At 45.5% G+C, this 23,113-nt stretch overlaps 1 protein-coding gene across 1 annotated transcript; it reads right to left on the bottom strand.

Annotated features, from left to right (window-relative positions):
• Nucleotides 1-4,075: 4,075 nt before the first annotated feature.
• On the bottom strand, nucleotides 4,076-8,183 carry LOC113525181 (transmembrane protein 121). Its single transcript, XM_026911648.3, has 2 exons — nucleotides 7,406-8,183; nucleotides 4,076-5,430 (listed from the first exon to the last, which is right to left on the bottom strand). Exon 2 carries the CDS (start codon nucleotides 5,379-5,381, stop codon nucleotides 4,404-4,406), a length of 978 nt encoding a protein of 325 aa, XP_026767449.1. The 5' UTR covers nucleotides 5,382-5,430; nucleotides 7,406-8,183; the 3' UTR covers nucleotides 4,076-4,403.
• Between the last annotated feature and the right edge of the window lie 14,930 nt (nucleotides 8,184-23,113).

Below are 23,113 nucleotides of genomic sequence, written 5' to 3'. Positions count from 1 at the left end.
CACACACACTCCACACACTCCACACACTGCACACACACACACACACACTACACACACTCCACACACCACACACACTCCACACACTCCACACACTGCACACACACACACACACTACACACACTCCACACACCACACACTGCACAAACACACACACACACACACTCCACACACCACACACACACACACTCCACACACCACACACACACTGCACACACACTGCACACACACACACACACTCCACACACACCACACACTCCACACACTGCACACACACACCACACATACACACACTCCACACACCACACACACACTGCACACACACTGCACACTCCACACACCACACACTGCACACACACACACACACTCCACACACTGCACACACACCACATCACATCAGTAACACACACACACACTCCACACACTGCACACACACCACATCACATCAGTAACACACACACACACTCCACACACTGCACACACACACACACTACACACACTCCACACACCACACACTGCACACACACACACACTCCACACACTCCACACACCACACACACTCCACACACTCCACACACACACACACACACTACACACACTCCACACACCACACACTGCACAAACACACACACACACTGCACACACACTCCACACACTCCACACACCACACACACACACTGCACACACACACACACACACACTCCACACACTGCACACACACACACACTGCACACACACACACACACACACACACACACACACTCCACACACTGCACACACACACACACACTGCACATACACACATCCACACACACACACTACACACACTGCACACACTCCACACACCACACACACACACACACACACACACTGCACACACACTCCACACACTCCACACACCACACACACTCCACACACCACACACCACACACACACACACACACACAAACACACTCCACACTCCACACACTGCACACACACACACACACAGACACTGCACATACACACACACACTCCACACACTGCACACACTCCACACACACTCCACACACTGCACACACTGCACACACTCCACACACTGCACACACTGCACACACTCCACACACACACTCCACACACCACACACTGCACACACTCCACACACCACACACACTCGACACTCTGCACACACTGCACACACTGCACACACTCGACACTCTGCACACACTGCACACACTCCACACACCACACACTGCACACACTCCACACACCACACACTGCACACACTCCACACACCGTAAACACTCCACACACATCACACTGCACACACTGCACACTCCACACACCACACACTGTAAACACTCCACACACTCCACACACTGCACACACACACACACACACTCCAAACACCACACACACTCCACACACTGCACACACACACACACACACTACACACACTCTACACACCACACACTGCACACACACACACACTCCACACATTGCACACACTCCACACACCACACACACACACACACACTGCACACACTGCACACACTCCACACACCACACACACACACACACACACACACTGCACACACTGCACACACTCCACACACCACACACACACACACACACACACACTGCACACACTCCACACACCACACACACACACACACACACACTCCACACACTGCACACACTCCACACACCACACACACACACACACACACACTGCACACACTCCACACACCGCACACCACACACACTCCACACACTGCACACACACCACACACTGCACACACTGCACACACCACACACTCCACACACTCCACACACTGTACACACTCCACACACCTCCACACACACTCCACACACACACCACACACTGTAAACACTCCACACACCACACACATCCACACACACTGCACACACTCGACACACTGTACACACTGCACACACAGACACACACACTCCACACACACACACTGCACACACTGCACACTCCACACACCACACACTGTAAACACTCCACACACTCCACACACACTCCACACACTGCACACACTCCACACACACTCCACACTCCACACACTGCACACACTCCACACACTCCACACACACTCCACACACTGCACACACTGCACACACCACACACACTCCACACACTGCACACACTCCACACACCACACACACTCCACACACTGCACACACACACACACTCCACACACTGTAAACACTCCACACACTGCACACACTCCACACACTGCACACACTGTAAACACTCCACACACTGCACACACTCGACACACTGTACACACTGCACACACAGACACACACACTACACACACACACACTGCACACACTGCACACTCCACACACCGTAAACACTCCACACACATCACACTGCACACACAGACACACACACTACACACAGACACACTGCACACACTGCACACTCCACACACCACACACTGTAAACACTCCACACACTGCACACACTGCACACACACACACACACACACACACACACTCCACACACCACACACACTCCACACACACTCCACACACTGCACACACACACACACACACACACTCCAAACACCACACACACTCCACACACTGCACACACTCCACACACTGCACACACACCACACACTGCACACACTCCACACACTGCACACACACACACTCCACACACCGCACACACTCCACAGACTGCACACACTCCACACACTCCACACACCGCACACTCTGTACACACTCCACACACCACACACACACTCCACACACTGGACACACCACACTCACTCCACAAATCGCACACACTCCACACTGCACCCTCCACACACAACACACTCCACACTCACTGCACACAACGCACACACTCCACACACCGCACACACTCCACACACCGCACACACTCCACACACACTCCACACACCGCACACACCGCAAAGACTCCACACACTCCACACACACCGCACACATCTCCACACACCACAAACACTCCAAACACTCTACACACCGCACACACCACACACACTCCACACACTCCACACACCCCGCACAAACTCCACACACTGCACACACTGCACACACTGCAGAAACTCCACACACTCCACACACAGGACAGGACATGGTTCTGCTCACTAAGAGGCTCAAACCTGTTCCAGCATGACAATGCCCCTGTGCACAAAGCGAGCTCCATGAAGACATGGTGTGTGAAGGTTGGAGTGGAAGAACTCGAGTGTCCTGCACAGAGCCCTGACCTCAACCCCACTGAACACCTTTGGGATGAACTGGAACACCGACTGAACCCCAGACCTCCTCGACATCCCAACATCAGCGCCTGACCTCACTAATGCTCTTGTAGCTGAATGAACACAAATCCCCACAGCCACGCTCCAACATCTAGTGGAAAGCTTCCCAGAAGAGTGGAGCTCATTATAACAGCAAACACATGAGAATAAATCTGGAATGAGATGCTCAATAAGCACATATGGGTGTGATGGTCAGGGGTGCAGAAACTTTTGTCATATAGTGTATATCATACTAATTATTATAATAATCATTATCATTAAAATAATTAAATAATTCTTATCATTATCAGTAATGAAGGCATGTTTATTTGAGCAGACTCGGAGACTCTGTGACTCAGACTTTGGGAGACTTCGTGATTCAGACTCAGACTGTGTGACTCAGTGACTGTGACTCAGAGAGTTTGTGATTCAGACTCTTATTCAGTGACTCTGTGACTCTGACTGTGACTCAGCGACTCATGAGGTGCTGATCAGTTCTATGTGGAACCTTGTCACAGTCCTGCTGCAGTTTTTCTCCTTTCAGTGGTTTTAAAGCTTTTTTCAGTTTATTTCTCAGATTTCGTCTTCTGAAAATAGAAAAAAAAATCTTCACTACTCTTCAAAAAAGGGTTCTTATTCAATACTTACAGCTTATGACACTGGACGGTTAGACTGCTGCTGAGTCTCTCAAGCTCCAGATCTTCCAGACCTGGAACTGACCAGTAGACCTTGAGGTTCTAAAAGGTTTTATGATTTATTTTCATGACAATGAAAACAATGAAACATTAAAATGTGCCACAAAATCAGTAGGAAAAAAATTTATGTTCTGTAACCATAGTAACCACTCACTGTATAAGCACCAGTGCTCAGAATTTAAGCCCCACCCATTGCCAAGTTTAATTTCCACCCTTTGGCCAATGTAAGCCCTGCCCATTACACAGTTTAAGCCCTGCCCATTACACAGTTTAAGCCCTGCCCATTACACAGTTTAAGCCCTGCCCATCAGATATGACCAACATCACATTTGGCCCACAGTCCATAAAAGGTTCTTCATCATCATCATCATCAGAAGCATCAGAACAGCACAGAGTGTATCAGAAGTCCAGTGTGTGTGTGTGTGTGTGTGTGTCATGTGTGTTCAGACGCAGTGAGTTCAGGCAGTGGTGTTTGAGAAACATCTCGACAGTGAGTCAGTGAGTTTTTGTGAAGCTCAACACTGAAGGCTGCTGAAGGAGGAGCAGCAGGAGGAGGAGGAAGAGGAGGAGGAGTGTTAGCACTGAGGTTAGCGCTCTGCAGCTGCTTTCTGTACTGCACGAAGCTGCACGTCTTCATCAAGATGGCCAAGACGTTCTTCCCCATGAGGATCCCCGAGACACGGCCGTCTCTGTAGAGCAGCATGTTTCCTCCTCGGATGAAGATGGTGACGATGTTGATGGTGATGAGGCTCAGGATGGGGTACAGCATCATCTTGTGCGGGCTGATGTTGACACCCTGCATGCTAATCTCACTCAGGCTAACACACGGCAGCACGAGCAGCAGGATGTAACAGTAGAAGAACATCAAGCCCTCGGCCCACAGTGGGAAGCCTTTCTTCTGCGGTTCCCATAGGTTGGCCTGGATGTCCAGAACGTCCAGGAGGTCCACCACCACCCAGAAGAGCCGGTTCCGTATCTCCTCCTTTTTCCTAAATGCCCTGACATACTCCATGTGATCCACAGCAACCAGAATAATGAACAATATGGGAACGCACACAGAGAGGAGCAGCGTTAAAGCTTTACGTGTCAGAGCATCCAGACTTTTCCGGTCTGATTTGTAGTTCTGGTAGATGAAGTAGACTTTGATCTCCAAAACAAAAATGTAGAGGAACCAGAGGATCATGGCGTATCCACGCTTTGCGGTCCTGAGCTCGGTTCCGACCCACACGGCGATGTAGCGCAGCGCGATGAGGAAGCACACGTCACCCACGCTCACCACGATGAACACGCCGATCTTACGCGGCCCGTGATTCTGCTCCACCAGGTACGCGTCCATCAGCACCATGCTGCTCATGATTACCACACATGACAAGCACACGTGTGGAGCATTGGTTGGAGGGGGTGGAGCCATCCTGATGCCGAGCCCCCTGATTGGTCAGTTCAGTTCGCACAGACTGACCCTAAAGTTCAACAACAAAGAAAGAAAACACAAAGTGACCTCATTCTGTCTGCAGTAAAATATAAATGGATTACAAGTGTGTGTAATTGTTGACATAGTGAGTAGTAAGTTTTCTAAAGTAAGGAGACATTTATTTAACATTTATGGAAGGAGTCTCCAGTGTCAGCGCTTTGTAACAGTCAGAGGTAAAGCTGTGACTTTAAGTTTTCCGACATCTTCAGGACTGATCTTCAGAGGAGTTTACGCTTCTTTGCGGTTTCTCGGCAACATGACAAGCTGCATTTTTTGTCTTATTAACTTCAATAGAGAGAAAAAGGAGAAAAAAGGAAAGAATCAGCTCCAGGGTGGTAGCAGTAACTCAGCTTCATCACATCACCCTGCTGTGGATTATTTTCACCACAGCACCACACACACTGTGTGTTATTCCTTACTTACTACATGCTTACTCACATTGTTATAAACTACAGTTCAGTAAGGCTGGGAGAATATATTAGTGTGTTAATGTTACACCAGGATTATCCAAGCTGTATTACACACACACACACACACACACACACATAATGGCTTATTAATATAGCTGTAATGTTTTATCTGTACAGTGATGTACTGAAATACTTTTACTGTTAGAGTTAAATCAGAAATGTGGTACAATCCGTGATGCACTTAACACAACGTACAGCTTCACACAATTATCAGAACACAGAGAGGAGATCACAGAGAGGAGAACACAGAGAGGAGAACACAGAGAGGAGAACACAGAGAGGAGATCACAGAGAGGAGAACACAGAGAGGAGATCACAGAGAGGAGAGGAGAACATAGAGCGGAGAACACAGAGAGGAGGACGCAGAGAGGAGAACACAGAGAGGAGGACACAGAGAGGAGGACGCAGAGAGGAGGACACAGAGAGGAGAGGAGAACACAGAGAGGAGATCACAGAGAGGAGAACACAGAGAGGAGAGGAGAACATAGAGAGGAGATCACAGAGAGGAGAACACAGAGAGGAGAGGAGAACATAGAGAGGAGAATACAGAGAGGAGAACACAGAGAGGAGAACACAGAGAGGAGAAAACAGAGGAGAACACAGAGAGGAGAATATGGAGAGGAGAACATGGAGAGGAGAGGAGAAAACAGAGGAGAACACAGAGAGGAGAATATGGAGAGGAGAACACAGAGAGGAGAGGAGAACACAGAGAGGAGAACACAGAGGAGAACATAGAGAGGAAAACACAGAGAGGAGAAAACAGAGGAGAACACAGAGGAGAGGAGATCACAGAGAGGAGAGGAGAACATAGAGTGGAGAACACAGAGAGGAGGACGCAGAGAGGAGAACACAGAGAGGAGGACGCGGAGAGGAGAACACAGAGAGGAGAGGAGAACACAGAGAGGAGATCACAGAGAGGAGAACACAGAGAGGAGAGGAGAACATAGAGAGGAGATCACAGAGAGGAGAGGAGAACATAGAGAGGAGATCACAGAGAGGAGAACACAGAGAGGAGGACGCAGAGAGGAGAACACATAGAAGAGAGTAGAACATAGAGAGGAGAACACAGAGAGGAGAACACAGAGGAGAACATAGAGAGGAGATCACAGAGAGGAGATCACAGAGAGGAGAACACAGAGAGGAGAACATAGAGAGGAGATCATAGAGAGGAGATCACAGAGAGGAGAACACAGAGAGGAGAACACAGAGAGGAGAGGAGAACACAGAGAGGAGATCACAGAGAGGAGAGGAGAACATAGAGAGGAGATCACAGAGAGGAGATCACAGAGAGGAGAACACAGAGGAGAACATAGAGAGGAGATCATAGAGAGGAGATCACAGAGAGGAGAACACAGAGGAGAACATAGAGAGGAGATCACAGAGAGGAGAACATAGAGAGGAGATCATAGAGAGGAGATCACAGAGAGGAGAACACAGCACACTGCATCGCTCGGTTCTAGCTGTGTCACAGGAATATGAATAAATGAAACTCACTCTGCGTCTAATTCACATTTCCTCGTCTCGAGTCATCAGCAATCCTGCAGGATCCATCAGTGAGATACCGAATGCTCACACATGCACACACACACACACACACACACACAAAGTTTCACACATAAAATTCCACAACGTCTGTGTGATAATCCACTGAGATTAGCGCAGGAAAAGGAGACGCAGTGAGACCTCCATCACTGAGTGTTTACATCCACTGTGTTAAACACACACACACACACACACACACACACACAGAGCTCACTACAGATACAGATGACTGTTAAACACACAACCTCCACGTGTGTGTGTGTGTGTGTGTTCTCTCAGCGATATCAGCCGTATCCAGCGCTCTTCCTCCAAGCTCAGTAGCACTGCAACACTGTGTGTGTGTGTGTGTGTGTGTTCCAGTCAGCCACCAGTGTGCTGAGGATCCTCAGACTCATTCCCCTCCTCTCTCTCTCTTTTCCTACCTCCCTTTTTCCTTCTTCCTCTCTCTCTTGTCTCTCTCTCTTGACTGCTTGAGGATGCAGAGAAAAAGAGGGAAGTGGGGGAAGGGGTGGAGAGAGGGAGAGAGAGAGGTTGATGGGGGACACAATCCTGTACAGACTACTCTCTTCTTAAAAATACACAGCGAGTTAAGCGTAAGAAAGAGAGGTAGAGAGAGAGAAAGCAAAGGGGTACTCGTTTCTCTTTCGTTCCAGGAGAGAGGTAAAGACAGACAGACAGACAGAGAGATCAGAGAGATGTCGCCTCATTTAATGGAAGCGTCGTATTGATTTTGTGACAAACAGAGAATCCCAATACTGAGTGTGAGACAGAGGGAGTGAGACAGGGAGGCAGAGAAAGAGACAGGGAGAGAGTGAGACAGAGAGAGAGAGAGAGGGAGAGACAGGGAGAGAGAGTGAGACAGGGAAGCAGAGAGAGAGAGACAGGGAGAGAGAGAGAGAGTGAGACAGGGAAGCAGAGAGAGAGAGACAGGGAGAGAGAGAGAGAGTGAGACAGGGAGAGAGAGTGAGAGAGGGAGGTAGAGAGAGAGATAGGGAGAGAGAGTGAGACAGGGAAGCAGAGAGAGAGAGACAGGGAGAGAGAGAGAGAGTGAGACAGGGAGAGAGAGTGAGAGAGGGAGGTAGAGAGAGAGATAGGGAGAGAGAGTGAGACAGGGAAGCAGAGAGAGAGAGACAGGGAGAGAGAGAGTGAGACAGGGAGAGAGAGTGAGAGAGGGAAGTAGAGCGAGAGAGAGAGGGAGAGAGAGTGAGAGAGAGTGAGACAGGGAGGCAGAGGGAGAGAGAGGGAGAGAGAGTGAGACAGGGAAGCAGAGAGAGAGAGACAGGGAGAGAGAGAGAGTGAGACAGGGAGAGAGAGTGAGAGAGGGAGGTAGAGAGAGAGAGAGGGAGAGAGAGTGAGACAGGGAAGCAGAGAGAGAGAGACAGGGAGAGAGAGAGAGAGTGAGACAGGGAGAGAGAGTGAGAGAGGGAGGTAGAGAGAGAGATAGGGAGAGAGAGTGAGACAGGGAAGCAGAGAGAGAGAGACAGGGAGAGAGAGAGAGAGTGAGAGAGGGAGGTAGAGAGAGAGATAGGGAGAGAGAGTGAGACAGGGAAGCAGAGAGAGAGAGACGGGGAGAGAGAGAGAGAGTGAGACAGGGAGAGAGAGTGAGAGAGGGAAGTAGAGAGAGAGAGAGGGAGAGAGAGTGAGAGAGAGTGAGACAGGGAGGCAGAGGGAGAGAGAGGGAGAGAGAGTGAGACAGGGAAGCAGAGAGAGTGAGACGGGGAGAGAGAGAGAGAGTGAGAGAGAGTGAGAGAGGGAGGTAGAGAGAGAGAGAGGGAGAGAGAGTGAGACAGGGAAGCAGAGAGAGAGAGACGGGGAGAGAGAGTGAGAGAGAGTGAGACAGGGAGGCAGAGGGAGAGAGAGGGAGAGAGAGGGAGAGAGAGTGAGACAGGGAGAGAGAGTGAGAGAGGGAAAGAGAGAGAGAGGGAGAGAGAGAGACGGGGAGAGAGAGAGTGAGACAGGGAGAGAGAGAGAGAGGGTGAGAGAGGGAAAGAGAGAGAGAGGGAGAGAGAGGGAGAGAGAGTGAGAGAGGGAAAGAGAGAGAGAGAGAGAGAGAGAGAGGGAGAGAGTGAGAGAGGGAGATGTAACTGCACTGATTAAACTCCTGGTCACGCTGATATTTTAGTGTTCGCGGTACAAATAATTTATTTCTGTAATGTTTTTATTAGTGTTTACAATTCAATTCAATTTTATTTGTACAGCACTTTTAACAGCGGACATTGTCACAAAGCAGCTTTACAGAAATATATACATTCAGGATATAAATTGTGAATTTATCCCTAATGAGTGAGCCAGAGGCGACGGTGGTGAGGAAAAACTCCCTGGGACGATATGAGGAAGAAACCTTGAGTGGAATCAGACTCAAAGGGAAACATCCTCATCTGGGTGACACTCATCACACCTCTCACATCAAGTCTGAACCACTGACGGAGTCCTGAGTACAAAACTGCTCGCAGCAACCGCAGTCCCAAAGCCACAGTTTCCACACAGTGGTTATTTTACTGTAATGCTGTAATGTAAAGGTGTCTGTCTGGGTGGTGTTGCTGGTGTTAGCGTTGTTCGTGTTGTGTTAGTGTTGTTGATGTTGTTGATCATGTAGTTGGTGGTGATGTTGCTGATGTTGTTGATGTTGTTGGTGTTATTGTTTATGTTGGTGTTGTTGTTGGTGGTGTTGCTCTTGGTGCTGTTGATGTTGTTGGTGATGTTGTTAGCGTGGTTGATGGTGGTGATGGTGTTGATGTTGTTGGTGGTGTTGTTGGTGGTATTATTGCTTATGTGGTTGTTGGTATTACTGCTGATGTGGTTGTCGATGTTGTTGGTGGTTGTGATGGTGCTGTTGGTGGTGTTGATGTTGGCGGTATTATTGCTGATGTGGTTGTTGATGTTGTTATTGATGGTAGTGGTGATGGTGGTGTTGATGTTGTTGATGTTATTGTTTATGTTGTTGATGTTGGTGTTATTGTTTATATTGTTTATGTTGGTGTTATTGATGTTGGTGATGTTGCTCTTGGTATTGTTGATGTTGTTGGTGATGTTGTTGATGTTGGTTGTGGTGGTGTTGGTGGTATTATTGCTTATGTGGTTGTTGGTGATGTTGTTGGTGTTATTTCTGATGTGGTTGTTGATGTTGTTGGTGGTGGTGGTGATGAAGCATTCTGAAGTGCATCGTAAAAGTCTTCACATAGAGATGCATGGAGATGTGATGTCAGATCACCATATCAAACAGAAGGAATTAAAATCTACTGGTAAGCATTAAGTCAGAGTAATTATTATGAAACCGCTGAGTTCCAGGTCAGTAAGTATGTCATGTCTCTTGCTAACAGCAAGCATGCTAAACAGAAACAGCTTGCTGTGAGCTAGAGCTTTCATTCAAACCACAATAAACTTATGGTTCTGTCATCTGTCCTTGTGTCTAATTTGTACTTTGAATGTACAAATATGTGTTTAGTTTAACTACTTTCATTTTCTCTTATTTTTAAAAGAACTTTAGATAAAAAATATGAGGACAAAGTAAATAATCCACCTTTTTCATATTCATTGCGCCATGAATGTCTTTCATATAGGCCTTCTCAGTCACTGCTGATGACATGCTACAGATGTGTGTGAAAAATATCAGCACAAATCCAGGGGTGTGTCCCTCTGTGTAATCACCTGACACGGCTATCACTGATTGGCTGCATGAATCTACTTTCTGGCTGAGAAAGAAATCAGCCACAGGCTCGTGTCTCACATCTTCTCACAATTCTGTGTGTGTTTATTACAATGTGTTGCACTTGCTTCCCAAACAAATACAAAATCTGATCGGTGATTACACCATGAGAAATAAAATCTTATATTGATGTGTTCTTATCTTAGACACAATAGCACATTTTCACATCAGCTGTCTGTCACAATTATTATATCGTCACCTGAACACAGGTTTATGAACTATGATCATTTTCAGTACAGTTACACAGTTAATCTGTTCACATCCCAACATACTGCGTCACTTTCCTGGCCTTCACACTCAGGATGTGTTAATTAGGTGCAGCAGTGAGAGGGTTAAATCTGTTCATCAATGGCTTGTTAACTTTTAACGAGGCTCCTTTATATTAAACATTCAGCTGTGTGGTAACTCCGCCCCCTCCATCCATTAATATAAAAGGAATAAAGTCATAGTGTTTAATCTATATTGATCTACACACCCCCGATCCACTCGCTCATCACCAGCTTTAAATTCTGCAATAAAACTAGAACTGAAGCTGAAAGTGACTTTTATTTTAATTCACTGTTTTATTCACAACCTGAACTGTTGTGTTTAAAAATGCAGTGAACACTTTTAGTGTTTTTCATACACATGGCTGTTGCCGTACCTAAGTACCTCTTCTTACACAGGCACCATGTGACCTGACCTGGGACATATGGGCGGAGCTAAGCACAGTGCACAGAATGATCAGATTAACGTGTCTTCAGTACTGACTGTTTGTCTCATTCTTCTGGAAGAGTGAAGTGGAAATATTACAACAGTTTTAACAACAATTTCAAGTTAGTTTTATTGATTTTCCCACAGAAACGTTTTATTATCATTCTGTAGTTTGATCTCACATTTCCTTCCTGAGCTCTGAGTAAAATCCAGCAGCTTCTGGTTAGAGAACATCAATTCAATTCAATTTTACATGTTTAGTGCTTTTAACAATTAAATCTCAAATGCTCTCCTTTTCACTTCTACAGTATGATGTAACGACGCTGTACTCTCCACACACAGACCTGCTTGGTGACTTATTTCTGCTAAACAAGTCCACGAATTATTTTGTTTGAGATTTAAACTACCGCATTGCCTCTTTGATTTCTTAGTGTTTCAGTGTTTCAGTGTTGAGTGTTTCAGTGTTGAGTGTTTCAGTGTTTCAGTGTTCAGTGTTTCAGTGTTCAGTGTTTCAGTGTTTCAGTATTCAGTGTTTCAGTGTTTAGTGTTTCAGTGTTCAGTGTTTCAATGTTCAGTTTTCAGTGTTTCAGTGTTTCAGTGTTTCAGTGTTCAGTGTTTCAGTATTCAGTGGTTCAGTGTTCAGTGTGCAGTGTTTCAATGTTCAGTTTTCAGTGTTCCAGTGTTTCAGTGTTCAGTGTTTCAGTGTGCAGTGTTTCAGTATTCAGTGGTTCAGTGTTTCAGTATTCAGTGGTTCAGTGTTTCAGTGTTCAGTGTTTCAGTGTTTCAATGTTCAGTTTTCAGTGTTTCAGTGTTCAGTGTTTCAGTGTTTCAATGTTCAGTTTTCAGTGTTTCAGTGTTCAGTTTTCAGTGTTTCAGTGTTCAGTGTTTCAGTGTTTCAGTGTTCAGTGTTTCAGTGTTTCAGTATTCAGTGTTTCAGTGTTTAGTGTTTCAGTGTTCAGTGTTTCAATGTTCAGTTTTCAGTGTTTCAGTGTTTCAGTGTTTCAGTGTTCAGTGTTTCAGTATTCAGTGGTTCAGTGTTCAGTGTGCAGTGTTTCAATGTTCAGTTTTCAGTGTTCCAGTGTTTCAGTGTTCAGTGTTTCAGTGTGCAGTGTTTCAGTATTCAGTGGTTCAGTGTTTCAGTATTCAGTGGTTCAGTGTTTCAGTGTTCAGTGTTTCAGTGTTTCAATGTTCAGTTTTCAGTGTTCCAGTGTTTCAGTGTTCAGTATTCAGTGTTTCAGTGTTTCAGTGTTTCAGTATTCAGTGGTTCAGTGTTTCAGTGTTCAGTGTTTCAGTGTGCAGTGTTTCAGTGTTCAGTGTTCAGTGTTTCAGTGTTCAGTGTTTCAGTGTGCAGTGTTTCAGTGTTCAGTGTTCAGTGTTTCAGTGTTTCAGTGTTTCAGTGTTCAGTGTTTCAGTGTTTCATTGTTCAGAGTTTCAGCGTTCAGTGTTTCAGTGTGCAGTGTTTCAGTGTTCAGTGTTCCAGTGTTTCAGTGCTCAGTGTTTCAGTGTTCAGTATTTCAGTATTTCAGTGTTCCAGTGTTTCAATGTTTCAGTGCCTGAGTATTTCAGTGTTTCAATGTTCAGTGTTCCAGTGTTCAGTGTTTCGTGTTTCAGTGTGCAGTGTTTCAGTGTTCAGTGTTTCAGTATTCAGTGTTTCAGTGTTTGTGTTGAGTGTTTCAGTGTTTCAGTGTTTCAATGTTTCAATGTTCAGTTTTCAGTGTTCCAGTGTTTCAGTGTTTCAGTATTCAGTGTTTCAGTGTTTCAGTGTGCAGTGTTCAGTGTTCAGTGTTCAGTGTTTCAGTGTTCAGTGTTTCAATGTTTCAGTGTACAGTGTTTCAGTGTTTCAGTGTTTCAGCGTTCAGTGAGTCAGTGTTTCAGCGTTCAGAGTTTCAGCGTTCAGTGTTTCAGTTTTCAGTGTGTCAGTGTTTCAGCGTTCAGAGTTTCAGCGTTCAGTGTTTCAGTTTTCAGTGTTTGTGTTTCAGTGTTTCAGTGCCTCAGTGTGTCAGTGTTTCAGTGTTCAGAGTTTCAGCGTTCAGTGTTTCAGTGTTTCAGTGTGCAGTGTTTCAGTGTTCAGTGTTCAGTGTTTCAGTGTTCAGTGTTTCAATGTGCAGTGTTCAGTGTTTCAGTGTTTCAGCGTTCAGTGTTTCAGCGTTCAGTGTTTCAGTGTTCAGTGTTTCAGTGTTTCAGTGTTCAGTGTTTCAGTGTTCAGTGTTTCACTGTTCAGTGTGCAGTGTTTCAGTGTTCAGTGTGCAGTGTTTCAGTGTTCAGTGTTTCAGTGTTTCAGTGTTCAGTGTTTCAGTGTTCAGTGTTTCAGTGTTTCAGTGTTCAGTGTGCAGTGTTTCAGTGTACAGTGTTTCAGTGTGCAGTGTGCAGTGTTTCAGTGTGCAGTGTGCAGTGTTTCAGTGTGCAGTGTTCAGTGTGCAGTGTTTCAGTGTTCAGTGTTTCAGTGTTCAGTGTTTCAGTGTTCAGTGTTTCAGTGTTTCAGTGTTCAGTGTGCAGTGTTTCAGTGTACAGTGTTTCAGTGTGCAGTGTTTCAGTGTGCAGTGTGCAGTGTTTCAGTGTGCAGTGTTCAGTGTTCAGTGTGCAGTGTTTCAGTGTTCAGTGTTCAGTGTGCAGTGTTTCAGTGTTCAGTGTTCAGTGTTTCAGTGTTCAGTGTTTCAGTGTTCAGTGTTTCAGTGTTTCAATGTGCAGTGTTCAGTGTTCAGTGTTTCACTGTTCAGTGTTCAGTGTTTCACTGTTCAGTGTGCAGTGTTTCACTGTTCAGTGTGCAGTGTTTCAGTGTTCAGTGTTTCAGTGTTCAGTGTTTCAGTGTTCAGTGTTTCAGTGTTTCAGTGTTCAGTGTGCAGTGTTTCAGTGTACAGTGTTCAGTGTGCAGTGTTTCAGTGTTCAGTGTTCAGTGTTTCAGTGTTCAGTGTTTCAGTGTTTCAGTGTTTCAATGTGCAGTGTTCAGTGTTTCAGTGTTTCAATGTTTCAGTGTACAGTGTTTCAGTGTTTCAGCGTTCAGCGTTCAGTGTTTCAGTGTTTCAGCGTTCAGTGTTTCAGTGTTCAGTGTTTCAGTGTTTCAGTGTTTCAGCGTTCAGTGTTTCAGTGTGCAGTGTTCAGTGTTTCAGTGTTCAGTGTTCAGTGTGCAGTGTTCAGTGTTTCAGTGTTTCAATGTGCAGTGTTCAGTGTTCAGTGTTTCACTGTTCAGTGTTCAGTGTTTCACTGTTCAGTGTGCAGTGTTTCAGTGTTCAGTGTTTCAGTGTTCAGTGTTTCAGTGTTCAGTGTTTCAGTGTTTCAGTGTTCAGTGTGCAGTGTTTCAGTGTACAGTGTTCAGTGTGCAGTGTTTCAGTGTTCAGTGTTTCAGTGTTCAGTGTTTCAGTGTTCAGTGTGCAGTGTTTCAGTGTTTCAATGTGCAGTGTTCAGTGTTTCAGTGTTTCAATGTTTCAGTGTACAGTGTTTCAGTGTTTCAGCGTTCAGCGTTCAGTGTTTCAGTGTTTCAGCGTTCAGTGTTTCAGTGTTTCAGTGTTCAGTGTTTCAGTGTTTCAGCGTTCAGTGTTTCAGTGTGCAGTGTGCAGTGTTTCAGTGTTCAGTGTTTCAGTGTTCCAGTGTTTCAATGTTCAGTGTTTCAGTGTTCAGTGTTCAGTGTTTCAGTGTTCAGTGTTTCAGTGTTCCAGTGTTTCAGTGTTTCAGTGTTCAGTGTGCAGTGTTTCAGTGTTCAGCGTTCAGCATTCAGTGTTTCAGTGTTTCAGCGTTCAGTGTTTCAGCGTTCAGTGTTTCAGTGTTCAGCGTTCAGCGTTCAGTGTTTCAGCGTTCAGTGTTTCAGCGTTCAGAGTTTCAGTGTTCCGTGTTTCAGTGTTTCAGTGTTTCAATGTGCAGTGTTCAGTGTTTCAATGTTTCAGTGTACAGTGTTTCAGTGTTCAGCATTCAGCATTCAGTGTTTCAGGGTTTCAGCGTTCAGTGTTTCAGCGTTCAGTGTTTCAGTGTTCAGCGTTCAGCGTTCAGTGTTTCAGTGTTTCAGCGTTCAGTGTTTCAGCGTTCAGAGTTTCAGTGTTTCAATGTGCAGTGTTCAGTGTTTCAGTGTTTCAATGTTTCAGTGTTCAGCGTTCAGCATTCAGTGTTTCAGTGTTTCAGGGTTTCAGCGTTCAGTGTTTCAGCATTCAGAGTTTCAGCGTTCAGTGTTTCAGTGTTCAGTGTTTCAGTGTTCAGTGTTTCAGTGTTCAGTGTTCAGTGTTTCAGTGTTCAGTGTTCAGTGTTCCAGTGTTTCAGTGTTCAGTGTTCAGTGTTTCAGTGTTCAGTGTTTCAGTGTTCAGCGTTCAGCATTCAGTGTTTCAGTGTTTCAGTGTTTCAGCGTTCAGTGTTTCAGCGTTCAGTGTTTCAGTGTTCAGCGTTCAGCGTTCAGCGTTCAGTGTTTCAGTGTTTCAGCGTTCAGTGTTTCAGCGTTCAGAGTTTCAGTGTTCAGTGTTCAGTGTTTCAGTGTTTCAGTGTTTCAGTGTTCAGTGTTTCAGTGTGCAGTGTGCAGTGTTTCAGTGTGCAGTGTTCAGTGTTCAGTGTGCAGTGTTTCAGTGTTCAGTGTTCAGTGTTTCAGTGTGCAGTGTGCAGTGTGCAGTGTTTCAGTGTTTCAGTGTTCAGTGTGCAGTGTTTCAGTGTTCAGTGTTCAGTGTTTCAGTGTTCAGTGTTTCAGTGTTCAGTGTTTCAGTGTTTCAGTGTGCAGTGTTCAGTGTTTCAGTGTTTCAGTGTTCAGTGTTTCAGTGTTCAGTGTTTCAGTGTTTCAGTGTTCAGTGTGCAGTGTTTCAGTGTTCAGTGTTTCGGTGTTCCAGTGTTCAGTGTTTCACTGTTCAGTGTGCAGTGTTTCAGTGTTTCACTGTTCGGTGTTCAGTGTTTCAGTGTTTCAGTGTTCAGTGTGCAGTGTTCAGTGTTCAGTGTGCAGTGTTCAGTGTTTCAGTGTTTCAGTGTGCAGTGTTTCAGTGTTCAGTGTTTCAGTGTTCAGTGTTCAGTGTTTCAGTGTTTCACTGTTCAGTGTTTCAGTGTTTCAGTGTTCAGTGTGCAGTGTTTCAGTGTTTCACTGTTCGGTGTTCAGTGTTTCAGTGTTTCAGTGTTCAGTGTGCAGTGTTCAGTGTTCAGTGTTTCAGTGTTCAGTGTGCAGTGTTTCAGCGTTCAGTGTTCCAGTGTTTCAGTGTTCAGTGTGCAGTGTTTCAGTGTTCAGTGTTTCAGTGTTTCACTGTTCAGTGTTCAGTGTTTCAGTGTTCAGTGTTCAGTGTGCAGTGTTTCAGTGTTCAGTGTTCAGTGTTTCAGTGTTTCAGTGTGCAGTGTTTCAGTGTTCAGTGTTTCAGTGTTCAGTGTTCAGTGTTTCAGTGTTTCACTGTTCAGTGTTTCAGTGTGCAGTGTTTCACTGTTCAGTGTTTCAGTGTTCAGTGTGCAGTGTTTCAGTGTGCAGTGTTTCAGTGTTCAGTGTTTCAGTGTTCAGTGTTCAGTGTTTCAGTGTTTCACTGTTCAGTGTGCAGTGTTTCAGTGTTCAGTGTGCAGTGTTCAGTGTTTCAGTGTTCAGTGTTCAGTGTTTCAGTGTTCAGTGTTTCAGTGTTTCAGTGTTCAGTGTTCAGTGTGCAGTGTTTCAGTGTTCAGTGTTCAGTGTTTCAGTGTTCCAGTGTTCAGTGTTTCACTGTTCACTGTGCAGTGTTTCAGTGTTTCACTGTTCGGTGTTCAGTGTTTCAGTGTTCAGTGTTTCAGTGTTCAGTGTTTCAGTGTGCAGTGTGCAGTGTGCAGTGTTTCAGTGTTCAGTGTGCAGTGTTTCAGTGTTCAGTGTTCAGTGTTTCAGTGTTCAGTGTTTCAGTGTTTCAGTGTGCAGTGTGCAGTGTTTCAGTGTTCAGTGTTTCGGTGTTCCAGTGTTCAGTGTTTCAGTGTTTCACTGTTCGGTGTTCAGTGTTTCAGTGTTTCAGTGTGCAGTGTGCAGTGTTCAGTGTTCAGTGTTCAGTGTGCAGTGTTTCAGTGTTTCACTGTTCGGTGTTCAGTGTTTCAGTGTTTCAGTGTTCAGTGTGCAGTGTTCAGTGTGCAGTGTTCAGTGTGCAGTGTTTCAGCGTTCAGTGTTCCAGTGTTCAGTGTGCAGTGTTTCAGTGTTCAGTGTTTCAGTGTTTCACTGTTCAGTGTTCAGTGTTTCAGTGTTCAGTGTGCAGTGTTTCAGTGTTCAGTGTTTCAGTGTTCAGTGTTCAGTGTTTCACTGTTCAGTGTTCAGTGTTTCAGTGTTCAGTGTGCAGTGTTTCAGTGTTTCAGTGTTTCAGTGTTCAGTGTTTCAGTGTTCAGTGTTTCAGTGTTCAGTGTTTCAGTGTTCAGTGTTTCAGTGTTCAGTGTTCAGTGTTTCACTGTTCAGTGTTTCAGTGTTTCAGTGTTCAGTGTGCAGTGTTTCAGTGTTTCACTGTTCGGTGTTCAGTGTTTCAGTGTTTCAGTGTTCAGTGTGCAGTGTTCAGTGTTCAGTGTTTCAGTGTTCAGTGTGCAGTGTTTCAGCGTTCAGTGTTCCAGTGTTTCAGTGTTCAGTGTGCAGTGTTTCACTGTTCAGTGTTCAGTGTTTCAGTGTTCAGTGTGCAGTGTGCAGTGTTTCAGTGTTCAGTGTTTCAGTGTTCAGTGTTCAGTGTTTCACTGTTCAGTGTTTCAGTGTTTCAGTGTTCAGTGTGCAGTGTTTCAGTGTTCAGTGTTCAGTGTTTCAGTGTTTCACTGTTCAGTGTGCAGTGTTTCAGTGTTCAGTGTGCAGTGTTCAGTGTTTCAGTGTTCAGTGTTTCAGTGTTTCACTGTTCGGTGTTCAGTGTTTCAGTGTTTCAGTGTTCAGTGTTCAGTGTGCAGTGTGCAGTGTTCAGTGTGCAGTGTTTCAGTGTTTCACTGTTCGGTGTTCAGTGTTTCAGTGTTTCAGTGTTCAGTGTGCAGTGTTCAGTGTTCAGTGTTTCAGTGTTCAGTGTGCAGTGTTTCAGCGTTCAGTGTTCCAGTGTTTCAGTGTTCAGTGTGCAGTGTTTCAGTGTTCAGTGTTTCAGTGTTTCACTGTTCAGTGTTCAGTGTTTCAGTGTTCAGTGTGCAGTGTTTCAGTGTTCAGTGTTTCAGTGTTCAGTGTTTCAGTGTTTCAGTGTTCAGTGTTTCAGTGTTCAGTGTTCAGTGTTTCAGTGTTTCACTGTTCAGTGTGCAGTGTTTCAGTGTTCAGTGTGCAGTGTTCAGTGTTTCAGTGTTTCAGTGTTCAGTGTTTCAGTGTTCAGTGTTCAGTGTTTCAGTGTTCCAGTGTTCAGTGTTTCACTGTTCACTGTGCAGTGTTTCAGTGTTTCACTGTTCGGTGTTCAGTGTTTCAGCGTTCAGTGTTCCAGTGTTCAGTGTTCAGTGTGCAGTGTTTCAGTGTTTCACTGTTCAGTGTTCAGTGTTTCAGTGTTCAGTGTTTCAGTGTTCAGTGTTCAGTGTTTCAGTGTTCAGTGTTTCAGTTTTCAGTGTTTCAGTGTTCAGTGTTTCACTGTTCAGTGTTTCAGTGTTTCAGTGTTCAGTGTTTCACTGTTCAGTGTTTCAGTGTTTCAGTGTTCAGTGTTTCACTGTTCAGTGTTTCAGTGTTCAGTGTTCAGTGTTTCACTGTTCAGTGTTCAGTGTTCAGTGTTTCAGTGTTTCAGTGTTCCAGTGTTCAGTGTGCAGTGTTTCAGTGTTCCAGTGTTCAGTGTGCAGTGTGCAGTGTTTCAGTGTTCAGTGTTTCAGTGTTCAGTGTTTCAGTGTTCAGTGTGCAGTGTTTCAGTGTTCAGTGTTTCAGTGTTCAGTGTGCAGTGTTTCAGTGTTCAGTGTTTCAGTGTTTCAGTGTGCAGTGTTTCAGTGTTCAGTGTTTCAGTGTTCAGTGTTTCACTGTTCAGTGTTTCAGTGTTCAGTGTTCAGTGTTTCACTGTTCAGTGTTTCAGTGTGCAGTGTTTCAGTGTTTCAGTGTTCCAGTGTTCAGTGTGCAGTGTTTCAGTGTTCCAGTGTTCAGTGTGCAGTGTTTCAGTGTTCAGTGTTTCAGTGTGCAGTGTTTCAGTGTTCAGTGTGCAGTGTTTCAGTGTTCAGTGTTTCAGTGTTCAGTGTGCAGTGTTTCAGTGTTCAGTGTTTCAGTGTTTCAGTGTGCAGTGTTTCAGTGTTCAGTGTTTCAGTGTTCAGTGTTTCAGTGTGCAGTGTTTCAGTGTTCAGTGTTTCAGTGTTTCAGTGTTCAGTGTTTCACTGTTCAGTGTTCAGTGTTTCAGTGTTCAGTGTTTCACTGTTCAGTGTTTCAGTGTTCAGTGTTTCAGTGTTCAGTGTTTCACTGTTCAGTGTTTCAGTGTTCAGTGTTTCACTGTTCAGTGTTTCAGTGTTCAGTTCTCTCTGCAACAAGGAAGTGATTTGTGTTTCTGTAAACACATGACTGAGATTCAGTCACACTCCAGTCATGTACAAATATAAATTCAGTAACAGAGAGTGATTTCTGTTTCCATCAGCAGTGTTTAAATTGATCAGTGCTGAGAAACGACACACACGAGTCGATTTAAACAGAAATGGTAACGTTTACACAGACTGTAAAATATATAAATGTTGAAAAGTCTGTAAAATGAAAAATCTTATAAGGTCTGTAAAATGTTGGGAGGCAAGTGTGAGGCGATCAGAGCGAGAACAGCACTCAGCAGTGCGCACTTCACACAGTGAGGAAAGTAATGATCGAGATAAAACATGTCATTTTGGTCAATTTCAGGTCTTTTTATCCACAGAGTTTTCTCCACTTATCAGTCCATTCACACACACACACACACACACACACACACACACACACACACACAGCCAGGCTGAATGTCACTGAATAGGTGATGAAAATACTGATTTATTTCAAGTGTGTGAGGAATAATAATGGAAACATAATTAGGTGAAGTGTGTATGTGAATGAGTGTCTATGTGATGGTGTGTGTATGCGAAGGTGTGTGTATGTGAAGGGGTGTATATGTGAATGAGTGTGTATGTGAAGGTGTGTGTATGCGAATGAGTGTCTATGTGAAGGTGTGCGTATGTGAACGAGTGTGTATGTGAGATGTGTGTGTAGCTTCAGGTTGATGGGACACACTCGAGTGTGTAACAGAAACAGATCAATGTGTCCGGCGGTCAGTCGTCCAGCTTTAAAGGGCAACACTGAAATTTCACAAATTAATATTACGTCTCAGCGACCCGTTACGCAACGATGATGAAGAGACTCACCCTTAAACACCGCGTGATTAAACGCACCCATAAACACCTCGTGATTAAACGCACCCTTAAACACCGCGTGATTAAACGCACCCTTAAACACCGCGTGATTAAACGCACCCTTAAACGCCGCGCGATTAAACGCACCCATAAACGCCGCGCGATTAAACACACCCTTAAACGCACCCATAAACACCGCGTGATTAAACGCACCCTTAAACACCGCGTGATTAAACGCACCCTTAAACACCGCGTGATTAAACGCACCCATAAACGCACCCTTAAACACCGCGTGATTAAACGCACCCTTAAACGCACCCATAAACACCGTGTGATTAAACGCACCCTTAAACACCGCGTGATTAAACGCACCCTTAAACACCGCGTGATTAAACGCATCCATAAACGCACCCTTAAACACCGCGTGATTAAACGCACCCATAAACACCTCGTGATTAAACGCACCCTTAAACACCGCGTGATTAAACGCACCCTTAAACACCGCGTGATTAAACGCACCCTTAAACGCCGCGCGATTAAACGCACCCATAAACGCACCCATAAACACCGCGTGATTAAACGCACCCTTAAACACCGCGTGATTAAACGCACCCTTAAACACCGCGTGATTAAACGCACCCATAAACGCACCCTTAAACACCGCGTGATTAAACGCACCCTTAAACGCACCCATAAACACCGTGTGATTAAACGCACCCTTAAACACCGCGTGATTAAACGCACCCTTAAACATCGCGTGATTAAACGCATCCATAAACGCACCCTTAAACACCGCGTGATTAAACGCATCCATAAACGCACCCTTAAACACCGCGTGATTAAACGCATCCATAAACGCACCCTTAAACACCGCGTGATTAAACGCACCCTTAAACACCGCGTGATTAAACGCACCCTTAAACACCGCGTGATTAAACGCACCCTTAAACGCCGCGTGATTAAACACCGCGTGATTAAACGCACCCTTAAACGCCGCGTGATTAAACACCGCGTGATTAAACGCACCCTTAAACACCACGTGATTAAACACCGCGTGATTAAACGCACCCTTAAACGCCGCGTGATTAAACGCACCCATAAACGCCGCGCGATTAAACGCACCCATAAACGCCGCGTGATTAAACGCACCCATAAACGCCGCGTGATTAAACGCACCCATAAACGCACCCATAAACACCGCGTGATTAAACGCACCCATAAACGCACCCATAAACACCGCGTGATTAAACGCACCCATAAACACCGCGCGATTAAACGCACCCATAAACACCGCGTGATTAAACGCACCCATAAACACCGCGTGATTAAACGCACCCATAAACACCGCGCGATTAAACGCACCCTTAAACACCGCGCGATTAAACGCACCCTTAAACACCGCGTGATTAAACGCACCCTTAAACACCGCGTGATTAAACGCACCCTTAAACACCGCGTGATTAAACGCACCCATAAACGCACCCATAAACACCGCGTGATTAAACGCACCCATAAACGCCGCGCGATTAAACGCACCCTTAAACGCCGCGTGATTAAACGCACCCTTAAACGCCGCGCGATTAAACACCGCGTGATTAAACGCACCCTTAAACACCACGTGATTAAACACCGCGTGATTAAACGCACCCTTAAACGCCGCGTGATTAAACGCACCCATAAACGCCGCGTGATTAAACGCACCCATAAACGCCGCGTGATTAAACGCACCCATAAACGCACCCATAAACACCGCGTGATTAAACGCACCCATAAACACCGCGCGATTAAACGCACCCTTAAACACCGCGCGATTAAACGCACCCTTAAACACCGCGCGATTAAACGCACCCTTAAACACCGCGCGATTAAACGCACCCTTAAACACCGCGTGATTAAACGCACCCATAAACGCCGCGCGATTAAACGCACCCTTAAACGCCGCGTGATTAAACGCACCCTTAAACACCGCGTGATTAAACGCACCCTTAAACGCCGCGCGATTAAACGCACCCATAAACGCCGCGCGATTAAACGCACCCATAAACACCGCGTGATTAAACGCACCCTTAAACGCCGCGCGATTAAACGCACCCATAAACACC

This window comes from Pangasianodon hypophthalmus, chromosome 3, assembly GCF_027358585.1.
Source record: "Pangasianodon hypophthalmus isolate fPanHyp1 chromosome 3, fPanHyp1.pri, whole genome shotgun sequence".
NCBI classification, from domain to species: Eukaryota; Metazoa; Chordata; class Actinopteri; order Siluriformes; family Pangasiidae; genus Pangasianodon; species Pangasianodon hypophthalmus.
Note: the sequence above shows the minus strand (reverse complement) of the source record. Positions and strands in the feature narration are given on the sequence as shown.